The sequence below is a fragment of the Triplophysa rosa genome, linkage group LG19 (genome assembly GCF_024868665.1).
Source record: "Triplophysa rosa linkage group LG19, Trosa_1v2, whole genome shotgun sequence".
NCBI lineage: Eukaryota > Metazoa > Chordata > Actinopteri > Cypriniformes > Nemacheilidae > Triplophysa > Triplophysa rosa.
The window spans coordinates 15,304,820-15,330,507 of NC_079908.1; the positions used below are offsets into that span (position 1 = coordinate 15,304,820).

At 40.2% G+C, this 25,688-nt stretch overlaps 1 protein-coding gene across 1 annotated transcript in view; it reads right to left on the bottom strand.

Moving 5' to 3' along the window:
• Window positions 1–25,688, bottom strand: part of bcr (BCR activator of RhoGEF and GTPase) — a 55,200-nt gene that overhangs the window by 9,564 nt on the left and 19,948 nt on the right. The window contains exons 2-8 of the mRNA XM_057359966.1: window positions 12,513–12,697; window positions 10,175–10,279; window positions 9,903–10,088; window positions 7,126–7,233; window positions 5,889–5,949; window positions 5,550–5,602; window positions 4,844–4,984 (exon numbers count right to left, since the gene is read on the bottom strand). Coding sequence (XP_057215949.1) covers window positions 4,844–4,984; window positions 5,550–5,602; window positions 5,889–5,949; window positions 7,126–7,233; window positions 9,903–10,088; window positions 10,175–10,279; window positions 12,513–12,697 — 839 coding nt within the window. The remainder of the gene's footprint in view (window positions 1–4,843; window positions 4,985–5,549; window positions 5,603–5,888; window positions 5,950–7,125; window positions 7,234–9,902; window positions 10,089–10,174; window positions 10,280–12,512; window positions 12,698–25,688) is intronic.

The window sequence follows — 25,688 nt, forward strand, 5'->3', positions numbered from 1 at the left end:
ATAAGTCCCACTAGGGGGAAGTATCATCCTATTTCTAAAACAAGACAGCAACTCAAAAAAGAGCAGCAGTCCTGTGTTGAAGACTCTTTGTTTCTGAAATTAGAAAATTGGGAGGACATTTTAAAACAGGTAACTCCTGACCACAAGCCATATGCTAATCATACAACGATAGTCCCACGAGTGTTCGGTAAGTGTGTGAAAAGATGCGCGCTTAACAAAAGCCCCAGGCCACAGGACACGCATCACTGCTCCCACGGCAACACGTCACCACTGCAGTGGAGCAAACAAAAGATGATATCACAACCATCTCATCCAGCGAGATGGTGGAACCTGGCTGCAGTCGTCTCCATGTTCAGCACACAGTGTCTGAAAGATCACCCATTATTAACACAACAACACTGTGTGTGTGTGTGTGTGTGTGTGCGTGTGTGTGTGCGTGCGTGTGTGGTTGGTGTTGTGTTGTGCGCGTGTGTGTGTGTGTGTGTGTGTGTGTGTGTGTGTGTGTGTGTGTGTGTGTGTGTGTGAAATGGTGGTTCTGCAGCTGGGCACACGGAAAAGTCACCACAGAATGATTTAACGAAATTCTCAACACGCCGGTTATGCGTCACTGCATTTTCAGTACAAAGTGTAATGATGACCTGATTTCAGTTCATCCCTCTTCCAAATGCTGATATTCCTACTTCACATGGCACCATTTTCAACATTTAAAAGAGCAGTGGATTATAAAGCATCTCTCTCTGTCAACCAACTGGGGAAAGAGAGTAATTATAACGTTTAGTCAATGCAAACAGTTCAATCAGCAGTAAACAGAACCTCTTTTTTGGCAGTAATTTATGTGCAGGGGTCTGGTGCATGTAGATGGTTACTTTCTTAAAAAAGTAGAGTAGATGAATCCAATAGTGAACACTTAAAAGAACAGTTCACCAAAAAATGAAAATTCTCTCTTCATTTACTCACCCTCAATTTCTGTGTTCTGGATAAACACAAACGATTATTTGAAGAATGTAGGAAAGCAAACAGTTATTGTCATTTTTCCTACTATGGTAGTCAATGGTGGCGAAGAACTGTTTGGTTACAAGCATTCTTCCAAATATCTTTCTCTGTGTTTGGAACAACTCAAGGTTGAGTAAATGATGACAGAATTTTTATTTTTGGGTGAACTGTCCCCTCTTCTTCATGCCCAAAAGATCTCAGTTAGCACTTGTAAAATAGAAACACAATGTTTCCAAATGGTCCCACTGTACCAGTTTCTACTGGTCATGTTTCAAAGGCAAATGGTGCAAGAAGCACATACCAGTCTGAAAGAACTGAGGTCATCCAAAACATGCAAAACTATTAAGAGAAAAAGGCAGAAAAAGATGGGAGAGGCACGCAATTACACACTTTTGTGTTACGCTATATGCCTTTAAAGTTCACGTGGCATCAAAATTGACTCTTGTTTACTTTTTCTTTATACACATTTCTGGTCTTATTCTGAATTATTCATAACTGCACGACAAAAATATGTTTGTCTACATAACCTTTCAGAAGCCTTGCCTTGGAAATAACTGGATGATGTCACCAATCCCTCATTTTTCAACTCCCTGCTTTCAACCCCTTTTGCTGAACCAATCAATTTCTAGTAAATGGGGCCTACCCTTCTCTATACAACATCCTGTTTCACTTAGAAATACATTACACAATAATAAACAAAAGAAAATAGCAAATCAATGTGATTTGTAGCTTTAATTCTGTATCTAATCTAGAATTTAGCATTAAAGACTGTAAAGTGTTTGAGAACTTAATTCAATTTCTGTATATTTCCTACCTGGTAGACTTGATAGCTCTCAATTATACTGTACTTCAGTGTTGAACGGCTATAATTAATGTTAAAATATAGAAAAAATCATCAATTTAATGGAGACATCAGTTGCAGTACTAATATCAGAATGTTGGCTTTCATTCATAAAATGATGTTGTTAAAGAAATCTGTTGTTTCTACCTTAATTTGGAGATCAAATGTGAAATTATTAGAATGTAAAAGTATATTTTAAAACATTAATGTTATGTGCAATTAATCAATCGTGATTAATCACAGAAAAATGTGTGATTAATCAGATTATTATTTTTAATCGATTGACAGCACTAATAAAAACATACCACCCAATGGCACCACAGTTTACATGGCTGACATTTCCAAAGCAATTTTACTGTAGGAGCAAGACAAAGACCTCATGCAGACCCGTACAAATACACACACAAACATCCAAAAACAAACAGGCCTGTCTCCTACTTAAAGCCCCAGTGCAAACACTTAAACTGCACAGCATACTATTAGCAAAGCTAGTCTCTTGTCTCTTATATGTGAACATAAAAGAGAAAACACTCAAACGAGCTGTCTCACCACATCAGATGACATTTTCCAGCAGCTCGCCTCCAGTAGAAACATGACAATGGCAATATCTCATAATCACCCACTACAATTGGACCAAAACCATTGAAATTTAAACCAGAAAACACACACACACACACAGCCAACCAGAACAAAATGTTGCACAGCTTCTGAAGATTAAGCTCTATGTGTGTGCAATGAGCGCAAAGCCTGCTGGGTTGTACATTTTTATCCTTCACACATTTTATCCTTCAGACCATTAAAATGTTAAAGGTCCAGTGTGTAATTTTTTGGAGGATCAGAAATGCAATATAATACACATAACTATGTCTTCAGAGGTGTATAAAGACCTTACATAAAGAAGCGTTATGTTTTTATTACCTTGAGTTATGAGTTATTTCTATCTACATACACCGCAGGACACCTTGCATGGAATTCGCCATGTTGTTACTACAGTAGCCCTAAACGGACAAACTGCTCTACAGATCGCGTTTCGTAACTCTACGTTATTTCCTTCGGCCAAGAATGGAATACGTGACGACAACTTAAGCCCAATTTATGGTTCTGCGTAGGACCTACGCCGTAACCTACGGCGTAGCCTACGCAGAGCCGCGTACACTGTGCGTACCCTACGCTGTAGCCTGACGCGCACCTCTCCAAAAATGTAACAACGTGTCAACTCAACGCGGACCCTACGCGGGTAATTAAAATTTTAATTAAACCAAGAAAATATTCAGTTAAACAATGCTAAAACATCAATTCTTTTGGTTGGTGGCGTTGTTTTTCTGATGTTTGATTGCACAAAATGTATGATAGATATCTATATTTCTAAAATGCCACAAAATCTGTGGCCCCCTGGAACCATCTTGGGGCCCCCCAGGAGGCCACGGCCCCCAGTTTGAGAACCACTGCCCTAGAGGTACTGAAGCGAAACATATCAGATGAGTGCGTGTTGCTTGCGGAATAGAGCAGGTGGCTTTAAAGCGCCTGAGGTCATCTAGCTGTGTATATATGCATGTCTGATGTGTATCTATAGGCTTTAGCATGTTTGGATTGCCTCTGTGCGTTTGTGCTTCTTACATGTGAACATACATCAAGTGCACGCTTTTATTAAGACTCTGTGTGTTTCACATGTGATGCTACAAACATTGCTCTGTGTGTATTGCAGACACAGAAAGCTGCTTTCTAAAATCTGAGGTTTCATTTGCATTTTAATGAAGTGGCTCTGGCCCAACTAGTGAAGGCCTCTGGGGCCACCCTGAATCTTTCCCCTCTCTCTCCCACATAACTCCAGTATGGGTAACACTAGAAGCCCTGGCTAAACCAACACAACCATGACCTGAACAATAATGCTAATGCATGGAGCTGCCCACTGATATCAGTTCTGAAGTTACTCTTAAATAATGAGTTCATTGTTCATTGGCATCAAGATTCATTAAGCAAACTTGGAGTAGCATTCCACTCTCTGCTAGACTCACATCCAGAACAACTAAATGAATATTATGAGCCAGATTAAACACAGTATCATGTGATCATACATTATTATACAGCTTCAAAAGAATCCAATAAATATTTATATATATAATATATATAAAAGAAATACAATCTTGCCTGATTGGTCAACAAAAAAGTATTGTGTTTCCTTATGCTGGTCTACAAGACAATAAGCTCGACAACACATTGATCTCCATGACTTCTTTCATGTACACACCATCAATATTTGATCATCTTGGTCCGTCCACATGTCACCCAAGGGAGGGAGGAGGGAGGGGTGGATCGAACAGTAACAAACTCCTCGCTGCTTGCTCAATGTGGGAGGAGCCCAAAATGCGGCGTTATGAATAATCAATGAGATGCGAGAGAGCTTGGTGGCTCATTATGGCACATTACGCGCAACCCTTGCTCGCCATCAATCATACGACAATCCATCTGCCTTTCTCCTGAAACCAGACTGCTGGAATGAAAAAGGCAGAACGGAGCGCGTCACGCTGCCCACTCTAAAACCAAACGTATCTTTAATTCCCGCATGTGAGACCAAGATCTCTTTAAGAGAGGGTGATCTCATGATGTCCGCCCTCCTTTGCCAGGGTCATCGGGGGTTTAGCTCTTACCATCTGTAACCCATGACATCATCATGATTCAAGAGAATTTAAAAGTAGAAGAGCTAAATCCCACTCTTATATCCATAAATCTCAGCACAAATATGAAACAAATATGTGTTTTTAGTGTATGGAGGATGCTTGATTTCTTCAATGGAGATTATTTGCGAGGTCTTAAGAGAGAAAATGTTGAAAATGGCTGACTATAAAACCTGACGGGAGCTCAATGGCTGGAAGGCTTTGGGGGTTGCGCATGATGGGTGATCTAGAAATTTGACATTTCTGTGCCCTTTAAAAATATGTATTTGACAAACACACTTCATCATAAACATGACGGAGGACATATGGGAGAGTGGGGGGTCTCTGTGCTCACCTCTCCTTTTTTCACGGTCATGGACTGGCGGCGAGGTGTGCTCTCTTCATTTATGCTGGACAGGAAGTTCTGCGAGATGCGGAGGGCGTCTTGCAGCAGAGGGTAATCTGGATGACTGGAGGGTGTGTGTTTCAGTAGATCCTGTATGAAACAAACAAACAAATCATATATATATATATATACACAGTATACGCATATAAATACAGGTACGTCTTATCCAAGCAATTTTTCAATAAAAAGTCAGATTACAAAGTGTTAGCCATATAAACATGGCACAAAGAGGTGGTTGCTATGAAGATGCTATGTGGTTGCTAGGGTGTTTTTTATTGTGCTTGGGTATACTAGGAGGTTGCTAACTGGCAAAAGTCAATAGAGCATATGCCCACATCTACTATTATATTCTAGTTCCTCATATAAAAGATTTCAGTCTCTCTTTGAAAGCAAGTCTGTAGAATTTTCCCATTTTATAAAGCCTACATCTGAACACTTAAGAAACACTTAAGAAGTAATAACATACCACTCCTCAACATGCTGCACTTATAATTCATATCCTGTGCTCAAATGATATGAGATAAGTTAAGTGCTAATGTTTAATTCTTAGGATCAATACAAGCATTAGTATAAGTGATGCTTTTCTTAACAAGCCACAAAGACACACGGAGGCAATGCTCAAAGAACATGATGTGATAAAGTACAGGTAACTCACGTGTAAAACAAGTGTACTCCGGGTCACTCTGTCCACGGGTTTATAGAGCAGAGCTGGCAGAGACAGGACAGAAGAGAACACACACACAGTGGGCGATTATTCACAAGAGCCACTTTCCTACCGCAGGCGCAAATGCCGATGTTTGAAACCTTATCTAATCCACCCACTCAAGAGCTTTTATACAACTGAATTTAAAAGGAGAAAAGACAACATGCTGTGAGCGAAATGTGCAACAGTTAAACTCGAAATAAACACTATGTGTGTATTCTACTGTATATACACATACCAAACAAGTACTAATACTGTATTTAAAGCAACACACTGGATCTCGTTTCTTACTTTCCAGGGAGTGTTTGGCAGTCAGGTCCTTGCACTCCTTGCTGCTCCTGACCTTGAGACTCTGGTGGTATCAGAGACAAACTCGAGATCAATAAAAAAGATGCTTGATGACTCGCACACTATCATAGAGGCTTAGTGTAAAAAGTCTGCTGACTGTAATCTGACACGTATCCTCGGTTGCTTCCTTTTTTATGTATTACTGCAGATGTTCTCCTCACCAGAGATGTTCATTGAGCACATTGCATTTGTTTATGTGAAAAGCTGCGTTATGCAAATAAAACATAGTACACATTTTAGTCACGAACAAAGCTTAACATCACAACCCATATGTTTTGTCAATGTAAGGCTTATTAGATCTGTAAACAGTTCACTATGCTCCAAACATTGCATTAAAAACACAAAGCGTGTCGTCACATTAAAAATAATTGGTTTGTTACTGTGTATATTCCACTTTCAATTGCATTGTGCGTAACACCTCCCTCCTGTCTAAACCGTGCATATAAAGAATCCCTTTTGGCCGCTCTATATTTGTACTGACAGACTAAATGAATAAATTACTCTGTCACATTTCATTTCATCTACATAAGCAGTGCAATTAAACTTTTCCTATTGTTAGCTTTACACCGGAGGCAATAAGCTCGAGAACCCTCCAGAAACTGTCCTCCCCCGCTACATTGTATTCCTACGCCTTATCATTACTTCTACACACCGCTGCGAACAAACAATTATCCTAATGTTCACATTTGCTTGTGTAAGATGGGAGAAATATCTATATATTCTAAAGGGAACAAGTAGTTGGCATGACAACGGAGGGTGGGGGAATGGAGTGGGACGAGAGGTGTATCATCATGTAGATTTTATTCTAGGTACCATCTCCTCATAACATTTAGTACGGCATAAAATCTCCTGCTCTCTGAAGAGGGCTGAGCATTACTTTTATATCTGAGTGACTGTTAAGAGAAGAGATGCAGGTACGGCCACATATAAAAGCTGGAAATGACTCAATTCTTGATGGCGGGGTGGAAGAAGGACAGAGTTAATTTGATAGAGACAACTTCTTCAACAAATTTCTGTTTTACTAGTAGTCCAAAACAACAAATCTGAATTATGTTATAGTTGGATATTCCTCCTAACCAATCAGAGACTTGTATTTGTTTGTTTCCGTAATAACCAAGGTGGGGATTTATGGTGGAGGTATCCGCTCTTGGATTACAACAACAGGCCTGGTAGATCTTACCTCAGAGATTTCGGCGAACTGCGTGTTTGCCTGACAGCATTTCTCGGCGGTCTCCACAGCGAGTTCGTAATTATCCACAAAGGCCCTGTACACTCCGAGCTGGCTCGCCTACAGAAAGAGAAAACGCACTGAATCATTTCCACTCATCTTGTCGTCTTGTTTTTCACGTACAGTGGACTTCAAATCTGTATGTTCACAACTGTTGACATTTATGAGAATATTCAAGATGGTAGCTACGGCTCTTGGGTGAAACTGTACACTGTAATGAGCGAGATGCGTGGATGGATTTGCGTGGCACAGTGACATGGGGCGGACAGACAGGACAGCGTCATCGCAGCAGGAGCAGCTGGGCCATCGCTCGGATATGGAGCCTACAGCGGTTACCATAGCAGCAGAGGCCAACTCTACAGCCAGCAATTAATGCATGCGCTTGGTGCTTGTAAAAAGGCCATTTGGAAATCTGATTTAGACCATCCAAACTCAATAGCCTTCCTGTCAGCGCTGAGACCTCTCTCAGCTTAATAAATCTTTCAAAATACAAATATACGTTAGATGAAAAATGGTTTGTGTCTGTCATTGTGTGTGACAATATGAGAAGCTGGAGGGGATGCAACCACATTTTTACAGACATGTGCATCTGCTTGTACAAGGAAAATCTTCTACACATTTTACGTTTCATTATGCATTTAAAACAATACTCAAGTTTTCTTACACCAAAATGAGTTGTAATTCTGTTTAACATGTCCAATTTCTCCCATGATTTTAACCTGCTTTTGCTTTTATGATGGTGTCATTTTGCTGCTGTACATCCGAAACATCGGATGTCCAAATTCACAGTTTTTCAGGAAATGGAAAAAACACTGTACTCTTTAAATGATAAAATACTGTGTTGTCAAGTTGAAAAGCACTTTTTATTACTTTTTATTGGTTAGATATTAGCAAAACCCAGTGACAACATAAAGGCTGACTAATAATAATGATTTATGGCAAAATATAAAAATCACGAAATATGGAGATACAAGGTTTCAGAAGGATTAAATGATTGAATGACATCACCCTTTTCTGAAACGGTGAGACTGTCAAATGCAATATCTAAAGATAAATCTTCTCTCCTGCACAGACCAGAAAGTCCAAAACTGAAGTCGTTTTCGCAGTGTGTGCAATCCTCTCCACACGGAGCAGAAAAGACCGCCCCAGGCCAGAATCTATCTGCAGAGAAGCACGGGAATTTACTCGACAACCTCATTACAGCGTGGAGAGAGATGATGACCGTAACAAAGCAATGACAACACATGGCGAGCTGATCAGTCTAACAGCAGCTGAATGCTGGGAGCTGATAGGTTAAGTTTTCAAGTAAGAAGTTGGATTTTCACAACACAACCAAATGCAGCTTAAAGTCTCTAAATATAAAACATGTAACTAAATATAACCACAACTGGGAAAAAGGAGTGACGCATTTAGAATGACTTTTTTAAATAGGAGAAATCAGTATTCGTATCTAAACTCAAACTCTTTTTCATTTAAAATTTTTCAAGATACAGAATATTTCAAGCAGCGCTCATGGGTTCGATTCCCAGGTAATGTACACACTCATAACATGTTTCAACAAACACTGTGCAGTTGAAAGTTGAGACAGCTTGACAGAGACTTCAACACAGCGGTGTTCATATCCTCTCAGCCTAGACACACTTCCTCATGATGACATGACCATATGCCAGATCCAGCTGAAGACGAAAGTGCGCTCCTCTTCTCCGTGCACTTAACCATGTTTACGTGGGTCACAAATCTGCACCGAAAAAGAACATCAGATTCTCTCCCAACAGTCTCCAGAGAATTTACATATGCGTGTCACCAACAGGCATAAAACATTTAGAACGGGAATCATAACATCTCTCTCACAACGCTTCACCTCTAACACACAGGTTCCCATAACCTGTCGAAACCCTACGTCGACGTTCTTCCTCATCTACGTTGCGTTTTTTTTTTACACGAAGAAGGAAGAAATGACAAACAGCAGGAGACATTTCTAATAGAGACATTCTCACGCGCACACACCATCTCCATCTCTCTCTGTCTTTCATTCATCTTGCTCTCTCTCCTGCTGCGAGTCTGCCTCCTCGGGCGCCGCCTCGCCTCCTGCCTCCGGATTCTTGTTAATGGACGCGGGAGAGGGCGACAGCATCGGTGACAAATCGCCTCCGGTCAAAATGACTGTCTGACTGGCTGCCTGAAGAAACCAGAGCATGTTCTGGGGGAAACGCAGCTTAGCTACTGTAGCCGAGGGACGGTGAGAACAGGGGAAAATGAAGGAGTAAATGGAGAGATAAATAAATGTGGAAGGCGACGACAAAACGTGGGGGATTTGTCCGCCCTCAAAACAGTCAGGAATCACGTGAGGAAAGAAGTTAATGGAAAAGAGAGGGAGGGGTGAGATAGAGAACACAATCTTGAAATGGCACTATTAATAGTCCTGTCCTTAAGACACAAAGCACACGCTGTAGTATCTACAGAAGTGGCTGGGTGAAACAAGGCAGCGAAACAGACTCCTGCAGTCCAGACATTCTGTGATTGTGCGGTGCCGCTTTAGGGGCTAAAATGTTAAATTTAAGATTTTTGATTCATTGATAAATGTTTACAATTATTATCCAGCCCTATGGTGCAGAAACGGCGGATGAAGATCGGACAGGCACAATATAAAAGATTAAACCATGTGGATTAGAGTGGGTATAATATAAAAATGATTAAGTTCGTTTAGAAGTTGAGCAGATTTTTCTCACTTGTTTTTGGAAAAGGTCTCCTACGCGTTGATGGTGACTCCACTGTTGCACTCTGGGTAAAAGACCATCGTAGAATTCTTTGTGTATCTCGTAAAGCTCAGGCACTTTAAAGAAGATGGTTTCTATCTGCTGAACAGTCAGGACAGGTTGCGAAGTGGTGGCCGCTGCTTTCAGGGGCTTCATGGGCTGAAAAGGAGCATGAAGAGTTTTTCGATAAACCAATCCAACAAAGAAACATCTAGAGATATACTGTAGATATATCGATTGCTCACCAGTAACAGCGCCTCCAGGTGGCTGAGGTAGGTCTCTTCACTGGCCAGGATTCCAGACAACACCCTCTTTCTCATCTCCAGCCCCTTCTCCAGGTCCAACTCCGCCTGCGCCAAGAGAGAAAGACTTCACGCACTTCTGAACAAGTAACACACCACTAAATCACATGACGTTAAATTACATACCGACATTTCTGGAATGAGCTATAAAATAGCGATTTGGCAATGGTTCAATGGAGCTGCTCTCTAAGGCCTTATAATAACCGTCTTGGTTACATGCGACTCATGGAGAATTTATAACACCTATAAACTAAATAGAGACTTTCATGGAGTCCACACTACCCAGCAAACCCTGATGAAAGACCACAGGCCAGGAATCCATCCAGAAGTGAGGCATTTCGTGATTTTGTCCTTGTAGGATGTGTGTAGGTTACAGAGCTGAGGGCTACTGTAAATGCACCTGAAATGTTGGTTTCCATGGCCACAGCACAGATAATGGAAACCACAGATGTTTGTGAGGCCTCATGAGACTTTCGATTCCAGAATTTACAATAAAACGTTTATCCCATCTGCCTCATGAATATGTTATCGATGCAATACATGCTGTAGTGTTCCTTTATGCTAAAGTGTGTAATAATGGCTTGTTTTGCTATGGCTTGTTGATATGAAGATATAACTTTAGGGGACATTAAAAGGCTGATTATGAAAGCATAAAAACCCTGTGGTGCTTTAAAATCATTGCTTGTTTTTTGTTTTTATTGGCCTAATTCATAAAAGAGTGTTGGCAGCATTATCAATGTGTTGTCACACAGTCCCTCTAACCAACATCTTTCAGTTTTCGCTGGACTTCACTGCAAACTTTTCTTCTGATTAAGCAGATCACATCTCTCTAACTGATATTAGATGTGAAACCCCACCTGACATCAGAATACAGCCTGCCACTGTACAGCAGGGGGAAGGTGGAAATCAAGGGTTTATTCATGAACTCTTGTGCGCTAGACGTCTGTCCCCGGGGGCTCCCCATATCTCAAGACCACCATCTTTTGTTCATCCATATTTATTAATCAAAGCTTGTCAGCGTTCCAGTGCATGAGAATGAGCTGAGCTCATCTCTGCTGAGAAAACCATAAATCTCACTTATAAAACATACGCATTAAATTTTTTTTTTAATATAAATATTATAAATATCAATTATTTATGGTTGTATGTTAAAAATGTTATCCATCAAAAGATTTTGCTTTTACAAGTTATGTCTATAAATTTATGGAAAAAGCTATGGAAAGAAATTATTTGAAATTATGCATGTCTCATACAATATTGTACTTTGAAATCCTTATTATTAAAAATGACAATATGGACCTAGAAACAAAATAAAAATTACATCGAGGAGAAATTCACAGGACACTAGACAAATAAAAAAACAAGAAAGGTGCTTAAACTTGCTTTCACAATGCTTGCATGTTGCCATTGCGTTACTATGTGGTTAGCAATTTTAAAAAGGAAGCCATAAAATAGACCATTAACTGCAAATGTCTCCTCTGGAGAAAGGCTTGAGAAACGGCCATGGACAGCATCGGTGTGACTAACAGACGCAGGATGGCTCACTGAAAAACATCTTACTCATTCAAATCTTATCTGGTCTTTTGTTTGAGGTTAAACAAGTTTAGAAAAGGTGCATAAAACAGCACATAACCCCACCCAGGAAACCACCTAAATGTGTGACCATCCACCTACAGACCTATTACTGTGGCCTTATGTCTTAGCGGCGATTTTGTGAAAATCCTGAAACCCTTTAAAGCTTACCTGCAGCTCAAGGCGAGATGTGTACAAAACTAATCCCCTCTCTGAATCCGTCCGTATTACAAATCCTCCGCTAGCTGTTTATTTGTTGGGTAAACATTTTAAGTGCTCATAGGTAGGTGTGTGTGTTAGCAGGATGAAGGTGTACTTCAGGTGAGTATCTACTCAGCGTTGATTAAAATCCATGCGGGAGCTAAACACAGGGGTCAAAAGGGCACTCAAAATCCTGCCATGCACAAATAAACTGCTTGCCTCTGGGCATCGTATTGGTAAAGCCATGAATCAAACTGACAGCCAATGGCTGTGTCAATGAAGCAGGAAAGGTGTGTTTTACAATCAGTGGTTTAATTTGACGGCATGGCTACTTTGCAATCGCCTTTACCGAGGCACTAAAATGTGAAAAATTATTCGCACCATAATTGGTAACGTTGGCATCTAGAAAGAATTGTCTTAGTTCATGCGAGGATTCATCCGCACAACAAAAGTTATACAAGGTATTTATAGATACTTATGAATAACCAGATTTGTGGACTTGACTTACAGATTTGGAGGACTCGAGCGAGCCGGATGAAAGGGTGTCTCTGCTGCTTCGGCTCTTGGAGCTGAGGTGAGGGGAGGAGGAGGGCGAGTCATCGATGTAGGGCAGGATGTCATGGTGTCGACGTTGCTCTTCCGCTCGGTCCGCATCGTAACCGTAGGTTGGTGGAGTGTTTGTAAATGGTACATCTGAGACAAATCAACAAAAAAGTGTAATCAAAAAATGTAATCATAAACATTTTTAAATTTTAAGATTGTGTGCAGGCATAAAACTAAGGTAATACATAAAAACAAACATAAAACAGCAAATTCTTTAGAAACATTGAGGACAGCACTATATTATTTGAGTTTAGCAAGAGACAAACGTTTATGGAACAGGGGGCATATTACAGAAAGTTTCTTATCCTAGGTCTTAACTTAAGATATGATGCGTTGAATTAGGATGTTTCACAAATTCGAATTACAGAAGCAAATTTCAACTTGATTTAAGATTCCTATCCTATCTTACAAAATCGTATCTTTTCTCTAGTTAGGAAATCCTAAATTGCACCATCAAGCTCGGCAATCCACTTTCAGGCCTGTTACCAAGCAACCAACACTGTGCGAGCTACTGATGAGGTAAAAACAAATGGAAAAACAAAACCGACGAGCTTTTAATTTTAGTGCCGGGGAAATAGAAACTTTAATAAATTTGGTTGCAGTTTCTGTGCTAACTGTAATGTCAGGTTGCGCCGCATTGGCACATTCTGTAATTACTAATAAGTGTTTTGTCATCACACATGAAACACATCTTCAGGGTCCTCCAAGAGTCTTTCTTCCATTAAACATTCTTCATTTTCAATTATTAATAAATGTAATGCCATTGTTGGACAGCGCAATCGTGAGCGTTTTTCCTGTTAGTTTTTAAATATTTTGAAGTTAGGACAGCTGTGGTGTTGTCCTAAAGTTAAGACCGTTTATAGGATTATTTGTCAAGTTAAGACTCTTCTGTAATACACCTTTCCTATCTGTAGTTAAGATAAGATTATGCACTTAGGAAACGCTGTTCTGTAATAGCTTTTGTCATAAATGAGGTCCTGACTGAAATTTCCATGGTTTCCGAACAGATAGGATAAGATTTTCAAGTTACGATCTTTCTGTAATACGCCCCCAAGAACCCCAAAATTTCCTCTTCTCAGACTGGTTTGGTCATTAAGCTGCTGGCAGCCTCACTGGACAACCTCAAGCCAAAGCTATCTGTTCAGTTAAAGGCATAGCTCACCCCAAAATAAGAAAATCTGTCATCATTTACTCCCCCTTTTGTCACTGCAAACCTGTATGACTTGATTTATTCTGCAGAACACAAAAGAAGATATTTTGAAGAATGTTGGTAACCGAGCAACGGCAGTACCCATTCACTTCTATTGTACAAACACAATACCAATTCAGGCCAATGGGGCCCACTGTTGTTTGGTTACCAACATTTCTTAAAATACCTTCTTTTGTGTTCTGCGGAAGAAAGAAAGAGGGTGGGGACTAGCCATGGCTGATGAAACCCTCGATTTGGTATTGGCAGGTGAAAAACGTAAAGAATTGGTCACACATGGCCCCAGTTCCACACAGCGAGTGTGTCATGGATTAATGTGAATCATCTTGTACAGTATGTGAAACGTGACAAGCAAAGTCAACTCAGTTAATAGGTTTACTTGATAAGGAAAACAGGATTTTACAGTGTTTCATGCTAATTGCACAGCTATGTGTGTGTGTAGCCACAGCTCAGCTGAGTCACACTGTCTTGTTATTTCTTCAGTGTTCATCATCTACCAGATCCAGTTCTACCATCCCTCTCTCTCCATCCTTATTTCCTTCTCTACGGCTTCCCGCAGATGTCTGCTGTTATTTGGCTTAAGGAGAAGCATGTTATGCACATCTGGAAACATCATCATTATAAACAATTCTTAAAATCAGACAGCGCTTGCAACCTCCCGCCGAGGTCTAAACACACAGAGACACACACGTTTGTACAGTCACTCACAAACACGACTGTTATGATGATTAACCGTCCCAGCATCCCGCGAATTCCACATAACTTGCAAGGAATTAATTCAGCACCCTGCGCTTGGCCTTCTCCGTTGCGTTAACTTATTTTGGGGAACGAAGAGCAGATTGAAACCTACAGCAGGGCATCACTCAGCACAGCAGCCAATGGCTTTATGGGAAGTGAGGAAGTTGTGGGTTTTGCCTGCCAAAATATCATCAGGGTGTGCGCCTAATGCTGCGGTACATGCCAAAGGGCTTCCGATAATCCTATCATGTGGGTCTGAAGGAAAAAGATGGATGACTTTGTGGGAGTAATTGGGGCAACACTGTTTTTTCTTAGAGATGTCCTACAGGGCTGTTCGAGGTATGAGCGGTGATGGGGACTGAGATGTTCGGAGGTCTGCATCTGTCAGATAAATTAGAGACACGCCATCCTCTTCCCATGTGTCACACGTCCCATTTAGGTCTAGAAATAAGAATGCACTGTGCAACAAAGTGTGTGTGTTACACATGTGTACCTGGCTTCTTAACAGTAAGGAAATGCAGTAGATGGAAAATGGCACATCAAGGATAACGAAGTCACTTCTTTTCCTTCACCACAGTTGGTTTCCCTAAATATCCAATTTTCGGGTTATTTAATATCCCCAAACGCTAATCATCAATGCACAAAAAAGAAATGAATATGAAGGACGGAAAAGGGGAGGTGAAAATTAAACGCAAATTATAAGTGGAGCATTGCCCCGGGCCATGACTGAATCAAGTAGGGATTGCACGGAGAAGCTAATTTGATGAGCGGTGTCATTTAAAGGGCATAAAATAACAATGGAATACAGCGTTTTTCTCTTAATGAAGGGACGTGCGTGAGGTTAAAGCGCACGAGCAGACCATCTACAGGACAAGCCAAATTTTTATCTTTATGTACACAATAATAATCTCTTACATTGTACTCCATTTATTTTTTATATTTGGCATGTTTGTGTGCTGCTGCGCTTCCCTCTGTGTAATAAGTAAAGCGAAACCAGTAATGTACCCTATCATACACTCGGCGCAACGCGGCGCAAGGTTGGTCTAAAGTCAATGGCGCAATATTTTTTTGTTATTTAAAGAGCGCGTTAGTACAAAATGCGCTCTTTAAATAACATAAAAATATTGCGCCATTGACTTTAGACCAACAGATCACAACTAGCAAAAACACTTGTGCTGCCGCGTTGCGCCGGGTGTACGATAGGGCCCTTTGCCTGTCAAGCCCCATAACAGTACATTACTGCTTTTTTAACAAAGTCGGTGCAAATGGAAAAAAAACTGGGTATATAAACGAGGACATTTATTTCACATTATCTGTCATACTATTATCTCCAAGGACCTGATCAATGTCAGGAGGACATAAAATCCAACAGAACTTCCTTCAGACACTGAGTTGTTCAAACAGTATCTACACATTCTTGGTCTAGACTTCCAATAAAGCCCAAACCAGATTACATCAAATATATTCTGTGAATAACAAGGGGCAATTTGATTTGGTTAATGGTGAATTCTTATCTCAGCGGAATATTTATCTGCAAAGAAATAAACAGAAGAAATGATTGGGCTGAATCCAGGAAAGAAGCCAAATCCGGTATGTTGCGATCACAGAGTAAAAGCCTCCCGGCGTGAGTAAATCAGCCTTTGTCTCAGCAAGAGGAAGAGGGAATCACAACACACAGAGTCACCCCGCAATCAACACTACAAGCAATGTTGCCAACCCCTCTCTCTCGCGCACGTTCTCTTTCGAAAGCATAACAGCAAAACAGGATTAAAATGTGTCAGTGATGCCACCTCCAGTTTCTGAGTCCCTCCTTCTCCACAGGTTTATAGGAAAGATTTAAACATGGATTTTTGATGTGTAAGATAGCAAACTTTGGTTACACAATTTATCAACAATATTTATGTATTACAAAAAAAAAAAAAAATTACATAACAAAAAACATATATGATTTTTTTATGTGCTGTGATGTGCGAAATAAAACTGCATACAGTAATACAATAATTATAAAAGATTAAGCAAAATACTACAAAAAAAAGAATTGACATAGTATAAGTATATTTAAATGGAGGCATGTTAACTTCCCCAGACCTTTTATTGAACTATGTTATTTCCACATTTCAGCAACTATGTCGGCCCTGTTATGTAAACAATGAGAGATGTGTGTTGGGTTTCTACGAGAAAAGAGGTAATGTCGCAGAACAGACGAGACAACTAAGAGAAACTGAACTTCTCAGTAATAGTCCCCTTTGATTGAATCATGTCTAATTCAGTTAAGTAAGTGGAAAAATCCCAGATGGGTCTTAAAAAAGAAAGCACTATACCCTGCACCCTTCAGAATAGACACTGTCGAGCAATCTGCTTTCATGATAGCATTTCATTCAAGTTTGAAAGACACTGAGATAAAGCAAGTAGGTAGAGAGAAATGCAGAGAGTGAAGAGGGAACATGCTAAAACTGAAATCTAGCATGCACTTCAAGGAGCTGACTGGCTCGGCAGGGAACCTGGATGATATCAGCTGTGATTATGTCACCATTGCTCTTGGCTTTACACAATTTGCACCGATGTCAGACTTACCAGCTCCATGTGGTTTATATCCCTGAGAAGCACATGGCAGACGGATGGTGGCCCAGCGAGGGACTTCCTGCCAACTGTTTGATCACTCTAGACAGGAACATACTTCTCTCGGAAGATACTTCTAAACACTCCGTTAATTAACAAGTCCTGTCATCAACATGACTTTGATACTTTGCAACTTACTATGAATTTGACAACCATCAAAATCTTTGTGACAAGTGTGCGATTAAAGCTCAACTGGAGAACGTAATGAGATGGCTGGTATTTTATATAGCAACGCTGCACTGCATCGAGATGGAAATAGTTCAACTTTTCGGAGTGCCGTGCATTTGAAGAGAGAAAGAGGCGCGGGTCGCGTTTTCCGCACGGTTTTAGACGCAAAATGTGAATCGGGCCTTAGTGTGCTTCCAGACACATGCACCCAATGCACCATTATACCACAGCCATTCCCCGGATTCATTTATCTGTGCATTACGAGGTGTCCTGTCCTCATCTAGCATTCAGGAGATGTTCCTAACAGAGATAAACCACAGAGGAGGACGTTTTACATGAATAAAACAGTGTGATTAAAATGTAAAAAAAACGTGAGATCAAACCGAGGTGTCAAACCGTTAGGGAAAAAGAAAAATCTATTCTAAGCCTTCACCGGTTCTTTTCATGTACCATTTGCGTCACCAAACAAGTGTCTTCATATATAAAAAGCTAAAAAAGATTGTATAGGGGTGTGTGGGGTCACCGTAAGGAGGAAAGGTTAAAGGTGGCCCGTAAGTGTGCCGCGGCCTGGGCTCATGTACTGTATCTCCGGTTTCGAACAGCATATGGCTCTCGGTTCAGGTCACTAAGATGAAAGAAAGCTGACTCAGCAATGAACATTAGCACTGGAAAAGCACAATGCTTTCTGATTCTTCACTTCCTATCTTCTTTGTATTCTTGTCTCCTGTCTATCATGGTAACCCTACACAAACTGTGTACTCTACCCCTGAAATCTGACTGTGACTGTCCAGCTAAAGCTCAACCAATATCTTTTTGATAAAGTATCGGTGCCATCTGAAACCAGCTGCTATATCACTGAAACGATCCTTCTGAAGAAAGAGGAAGTTTGAAATCTTTTTACTAGTCTCTAGACTCCCTCCATCCTTCTTAGCTTATCTCAGCTTAACAAAGCCTACAGTGCACACCCTTACAGGCCAGCAGGAGCAAAACTGGCAGTGTCATACCAAACAGCAGCCACAGAGGTTTGTTTCTTATCAATAACAACAGAAGCCTCTGACCAAGGATGAAATCTTGCTTAATCTTTTATTAAACAGAATATCACACACTGCTGCCACTGTGGCATTATTCTCCTTTTACAGCCTGGGCCGAACGATTCGTTAGATACACAACGTGGAGTTGTAGCCTAGGAAACCAATGCAAACTGAGCTGCTGACACATCTCGTTCTGATTGGCTGCCACCTGTGATCTCATATGGGATGGAATTGGTGCAGTGTTTTATTGGTTTAAACTTCAAAGAATACAATTGTGTATTTATAACAAACGTCTTTTGAGCAGCCCTTCAGATATACCTGTGGGCTCTTGGTTTTTCACTTTAGACGTCTGTAAAACGTTTTGCTGTAAACGGGTTATTAATCTTATAAAGATTTTATATAATCTTTATAAGAGTTTATATAATCTTTTTTCTCTACAAAAGATGTAATGTCAACTACTTCACTCCATCTATTAGTTTACACAAAGACTTGCGTTGTAGGCACTTCTTCACCACTGCTGAATCTAAAACAATATTTTTTTAACCCCAAAATAACCCAGAATTAAATGTGATGAGATTTTAAGACCAAGTTTCTATTGTGATGTCTGAAGCCTAAAACATACAGTGTGACCTCTGTAGTCCTTAACAAATGACTCGTATTAGCCTCAAACCCCGACAAATGTTTGATTGAATGAATGTGAGTCCATTAGAATGGTTATTACATTAACATCTGATTCACTTACTGATGAATGAGGCCTTGATCTTACAGTAGAGAGCTTTATGGAGAACAACCGAAGGTTTATTTTTTGTCCTTTAAATCATTTTAAACTCTTTAAAACAAGGTCATTCAGTGACCATGGTAACAAAATGAACTGAGTGCAAAGCAGCAACACTAATGAGATAAAGTAGGTGACAGCAGTAAGCCTTCATATTTACGAAACCGATGAGAAGTCTGTAACTGTCATATATATCTCCCTCTAAATGATCTTGTTAGGGTTTTACAGCAACACATGGTTCATTCAACCTCCATCCCTCATGTTGCATCAGTACGGTTCTTCACTTTATCAAAACGACAGAGAGCTGTGAGATCTGAAGATACCTCCCACTGTAACACACTCCTCATTACATCCTCCAGCTGCTCTACAGACAAGATCTTTCCTTCCCCTGCTCCTTCGGGAAGAACTAATATATTCCATTTTGGTTAAGAGAGGGCGTTTAAAAAACAAACTCTCGGCTGGCCTGTGAGACAAGGCGATTCATGTAGCTTTCCCAGTTTCATATTTAGAGATTTAGACTTCCGGAAAAAAACACGAGTGTCACCTTAAAACTGCATAAAGCAATAAAACAGAGAGCCAGCTCAATTAACCGCTCTACATCTCTCTACTTTTATTTTTACAACCTCTTCTCTATTGCCTCTAACAAAAAAGATTTTTTTAAATCTCTATTATGGTAAATACATAAAAAATATGATACATGGAACGTTTGGCGGGTTTCCATCACTCTGGTTTTATTCGCATTTTGAAGTTTCGCTCAAAAACGAGTGATGGAAACGCCAAATTTCGAATTAAAAACCCTTAATTCGCAAAAAAGTTTTTACGCTCGCTTGAAGTGGGTTTTCATTTTTGCGAAAAAGGGTTAATGCGAATAATGGGAGATGGAAACGCATTTGCCGAATAAATTCCTCCAAAAAGTCACGTAACTGCACTATGAGATGCCGTAACCTGACTAACCAGACTACTGATCTTGTTACACAGCATGAGAAATGTTGTGATGGTCATTCTTAAATGCCTTAAATGCAAAGTCGTCAAGTATTTCTGTAATTGCCTCTTAGAACTGTCACGACTGTGTTTCCCAAACAGCAGGCATCCACAAAAGCAACGCATTTATTGTGTTTCGTAGTCGTCTGCTTGCGCAAGTATTATAATATATGAAAAATATTATATTCAGTAGCTTCACTTACTTTTCTTACTGATATTTAGTGAAGTTTATTAGGAAGTGACGGTTGACTGGTTGGATTGAAACGGTGCTTATTCGCAAATGTTTTTATGCGATATTCCAATTTTGCGCAGAAGCTAAATTCGCAAATTTGAATGGAAACCCGGCTAGTGTCTTGTTCTGAATTGGATCAAACAATTTTCTGTTTATCTTAGACACAAGCTCTCATTGAATAAATGGAGCAACACCAAATTTGTTTTTTTTTAACACAATAAACCGGATTTCATGGTAATTCTAAATTATTTTATGGGGTGGCTAATTCATATGCACAATATGTGTTTAAAAGACTATGTAAAACTGTTGAGAAGATGTCTAAACCTAAATGGCTACATTTTTTCAGATTTAAAACCTTATCTCAAAATTGAATGCCAGGAAAATATAAACATTCAAGAATTTTGAACGATCTACAGGAACCCTTTCTTATGTCATGACATCAAGCTCCTCACACTATACAAACGTGAGCTATGTGTATGTTGGAATCAGTAACTAAAACAAGTAACTCCATCAAACAAGGAAAAAACATACTAGCCTAGGACTCTGAAGCATCACGTCCTCTCAGTCCACGAGCATCTAGAGAATTTCCTATTAACACAAGGACAAGGACAGTGCACCAATTCTAGTGCTTACAAATACTCATTGTATTCCCATTATGCAATTCAAAAATTCTCATTACAAAATTTTCAAATTACGTTCCTACAAACCAAAATCAAATAATCCTTTATAAATGACAATCCTGACTGATCACAATTCTCCCAATCTCCAATTAACATTTATGTCAAACACATTCACCTGCTAGTGAAAGCAACCCTTCTCTAAGATTTTATGTCTTTCCATCAAAATGAGGAGAACGCCTCCGTCAGCAGAGCCAGGCCTCTGTCAAACAAAGGAGATTTCCCTGTGGAGCACGTGTCCTAAAACGATGAGGAAAAGACCTTCGTGCGTGCTGGGGGGTCTGGTGCTGAGGTGGAGGCTGGCTGGGGGAGGGGCAATAAGCAAGGAAAAAGGGGAGAAAGGGAGGTGGTACTACAAAACCTGCAGTGCTGCACCATGTCTTAGCCGCCACCTACGACCAGATGTACAGTAGCTGCTGCAAATGCATGCTTTACAGTATGTCAAGGGCATTGAGAGTGTGCGCACATGAGCAAAATCATTTATAACATTTATTAAGGTCAAAGTGATGAAATATAGAACACACATATGGGTTTGCACAGATATACACACAATTACATGACCGCTGGAGAAAACATCTAATGACAGCAAGGCGCCAGATTTAATCCTGTCCGCAAGAAGAAAACGCAGAATTGAAGAGAAACACATTTTACAGTACTATACAGTCATTCAGGGGTCGGGAACCTTTTCCAGTTTTGGTTAATTCATTTTTGCAAAAGAGCCATTGCAAACTACTATTTTCTATATAACATCTTTCACTGACTTCCATACTAATAACTTGATTTATGTCCACAGACCACAGTATGGTCCCTGTGGGGATCAATTGTTATTTTCCTTCGATAAGATAACATGTCCACAGACAACTCAAAAACAGTGAAGAAAACGAAACAGTGCATACATCTGGGGCTCCAAAAAATGATTTTCATTACTTATAAACAACTTACAGTCTTACATTAGGCCTCCATTCAATTAAACTTCATATCTAACATATAACAATTAAAAAAGTGCACACTTACATACCGGCATTGATACTCCTCTGTCAACCTTGACAGCTGTATGTATGGACTTCATATGGTTCATATGCGAAAACGACTGCTTACATGGATATGAGGAGCTAAACACAGCGCATCCATACTGACGCGTCGCAGTTTGCTTCCTACTCAGCGGATACTTTGCTGCATGATTTGTTTTTATCTGATTACATAGCGAGGCAACAAGTTCTGTATCATACGCCACAGAGAGCCGTAACTTTCAATAAAAACATGACACTCGTTCTTTTAAACTACTCGCGCTCTGGGTAGCTTGAATCTGGGCTGCGGGCGCGAGAGGTTACCATAGAAACGTTGTTTGCCATTGATTAGTGTCGTGACGCTTGCGCATCGCACTGCGTGCGTGTATTGGCCAGGACAACCTGAAATACTCATATGTATTCTTATGTTTTTTAACTATCAAATGTGGCGAAGGGTAAGACACCTGGCGAGCCACATCATTTTGGAAAAGAGCCACGTTCCCAACCACTGCATTAACCTATACAGTACTGTACTACAATCAATGCATTTAGCATTATGACTGTGCTACAGAACAAAAAAAAGAGAGTCCGAAAGAAGAAGAAAGGGAGAGAGAGAAAGAGGGGCGAAATGCATGCGTCATCCCAAAAAGAACAAAAGAACGTTGCATTCGGTCATCACTGTGACATGAGACACTGAGAAAAATCAATACATTTTGGGTGGATTCACAAAAGCTGCAATTCAATAGCACAAATTGAATGTGGCCAATTCCCCCGAGATCTCAACAACACCCCTTGGGGCACTAAAACCTCACACACACACAAACACACATTAAGACACAGACCATTTCAGCTGGACAACGATCAAAACCTCTTGCACGCCACTTTCAGATATATAACCGAGCTAACTGACAATGGTAAAACACTGTGAAATAGCACTATTTCTAGCGAAACATCCCCCAGGCATTGGACACCTTCCACAACCATTCCATTAAGAGTAGACAGAGCAGACCAACCCAAAGGGGAAAGAAGAGAGCTAATACACAAAGCTATCAAATACACTATGAACCACTCATCCATGATGTCACTTTAGCCAGTCACTTTCAGGCACATACAATACATGAATGTCAACGGGTAAATGCTGTCAATACATAGACAATGTCACTAAGACGTGACAAAATCACTGACTTTCTATCTGTCCAGAAAAACAACAAATGGCAGATTTTGTCTGCACCTGCTACATGTCCATATCTGAAATCAAGAAGCTTTGGCTACGTATCAAGGCATTTCTGCTAAATATACAAATATTTATCTTTAAATACAAGTTCATTAAACTTCCTTGAATCTGAGATGAGCGTTTATCTGGAATCAGACAATCAATAGCCTCTTAATCACAGGTGTCAAAAGACCAGCTTACTGGATGCTAGAAAATATATTTTTTGAAAACACTTCAGTATAGGGGGCAATTCTCACTATTAACTAGTTGTTATTAGCATGCATATTATTGGCATATTGGCTGTTTATTAGTACTTATAAAGCACATATTCTGAATGACCATACTCTACATTCCTAATCCTACCCAAAACCTTAACCTAACCAACAAATTAAGAGTTTATTGGGGAAAAAGTCGTAGTTAATGGTTTGTTAATAGTGATAATTGCCCCCATACTGAAGTGTGACCTTTTTTTATGTGCTAGTGCCAGTTTGGCTTATAAATAAACTGTTCGGAAATAAACTTGTTACCGTTTTTAAATTCTGACCTGTCATCAAAACTGTTAATCGTCCCCACTTCAAACCACAAAACAAACACAGAGAGGAAGCATCAAGGTGCTCCAACCAATCAGATGACAAGGTCAAAGTGGAGTCATGGCAACACGACATCGGCTCCTTGATGAAATGGGTCCTTCTCGGGTGACTTCCAGTACAAGAGATGGAGGTCATCCACCTACAATCTTAAAGTAGCTTATTTAGAGGTGCTTCCCTCTTCATGTATAAATCAACAGAAGGCTATTTATAGTCCTCCCCCAAGAACCTTGTTCACTCCAGTAATCTCACAGTGAACAAATAAAAAACATAGCTGCAGAAGAAAGAAGAGGGTAGGTGTGAAGAACCATGTATGATGAAGTATGATAAACCATTACTGAACATAGGAAATGTTTTACGAAAAATACTCCGTCATTTGAAAAAACGTAATTACGGTTATAAATAAAGCGAGATCATGTCTGATCAGTAGTGGCAGCTTGAATTAAATAACATTTACATCACATTTTTGGCAGATTTAGTAAAGAAAGGGAATTTATGATAAATGTACAACACAAAACGCGTAGGACACTTGATACTAGATGCCAAACGGCGCTATTAAGGGAAATAAACACACTCCAACCTGGAGAGTACATGAACACATGCCAAAATAAAAGCTGGCCAAGAATCCTAATGCATGAGGTCCTTTAGTAACATTCAAAGCATCGCTAATGCTTTCTGGTTCGGAAATTCAGTTGCCCTATTATTTTTTCATGAGCCGTTGAGTATGCCTGAATAAGGGGGCCTTTGAAAGGTGGGCATATGCTCGTGTTGTACTGTAACTCACCCCTTTGTGATCCGAGTGTGCGTGTGTGTAAGACAGACAGACAAACCTGACCAACTCCCATCAATGATTAATGAAGAGGCTCTCCATCAGACACCAAAAACCCACCCTGATACATGAGCCTTAAGCCATACCGTATGCATCCATCTATTTAAGACACAACAGAGATGAATAATGGCCCGCTCAGCAGCCCATAATGAGACAGCAGGGCCTTAGCCCGAGCTACTGTGCTATCAATCAGCATCATAATCTTCCAAAACTAATCGATCCATCTTTAGTGAGGCTCTCATGGAGAATCTGTATAGAAAAAAGCAACAGACCGAAACTAGCGACTACCTCCGATAATGTATCTCAGCAAAGCTTCAAAACATATTTTGTCAAATACTATAAGAAAGAAAGAAAGAAAGAAAGAGAGCAACATCACACAAAAGCTCAGGAGGACTTCTAGGAGTCCATGTGATGACATGCTCTGTTTAGTTAACCAATCAGATGCAACAAAGCAGTGTGCATGTAGCACATCCTTAATCGCTGAACAAACAAAGAAAAACAGCACTAGAAGAACTGAGTGAGAACCCAGCACGTTCTCTCACTCCCTTTTTCTTCTTTTCTCAAAACATGTTCGTTCGTCCATGTCTTCACACTCCCATCTTCCTCCCTCCAGGCACCGGCTGTCTGAAGGGGCATCCAGACTCCAGACACAGGCTTGCCTATTAAAACAAGATAACCCGTGACCTTATTTTGCCCTGCCCCTTAACTACAGCCATGAAGAGGTGACGCAGGGAGGGGACTGTGGTCTGACTGTCAGGGATCATAAAGTTTATTCAAACAATTTACTATCTGTTATATTGCTTCAAATGACAGAAACTCTCAGTTCAGGCCTCCATCTCTCACAACTGACCTATTTTCTTTCTCTCTTTCCTCTCGTCCAAATCACTCACTCTTTCACGCCTCTTGAAACAACACGATCCATCAACATCGCCGCTGCTGAACCTGGTGTCCTCATCAGCGTCTCCTCCACTGTGTTTCAACACCTTCTAATGTGCATGTGTCAGCTATGGACAGATG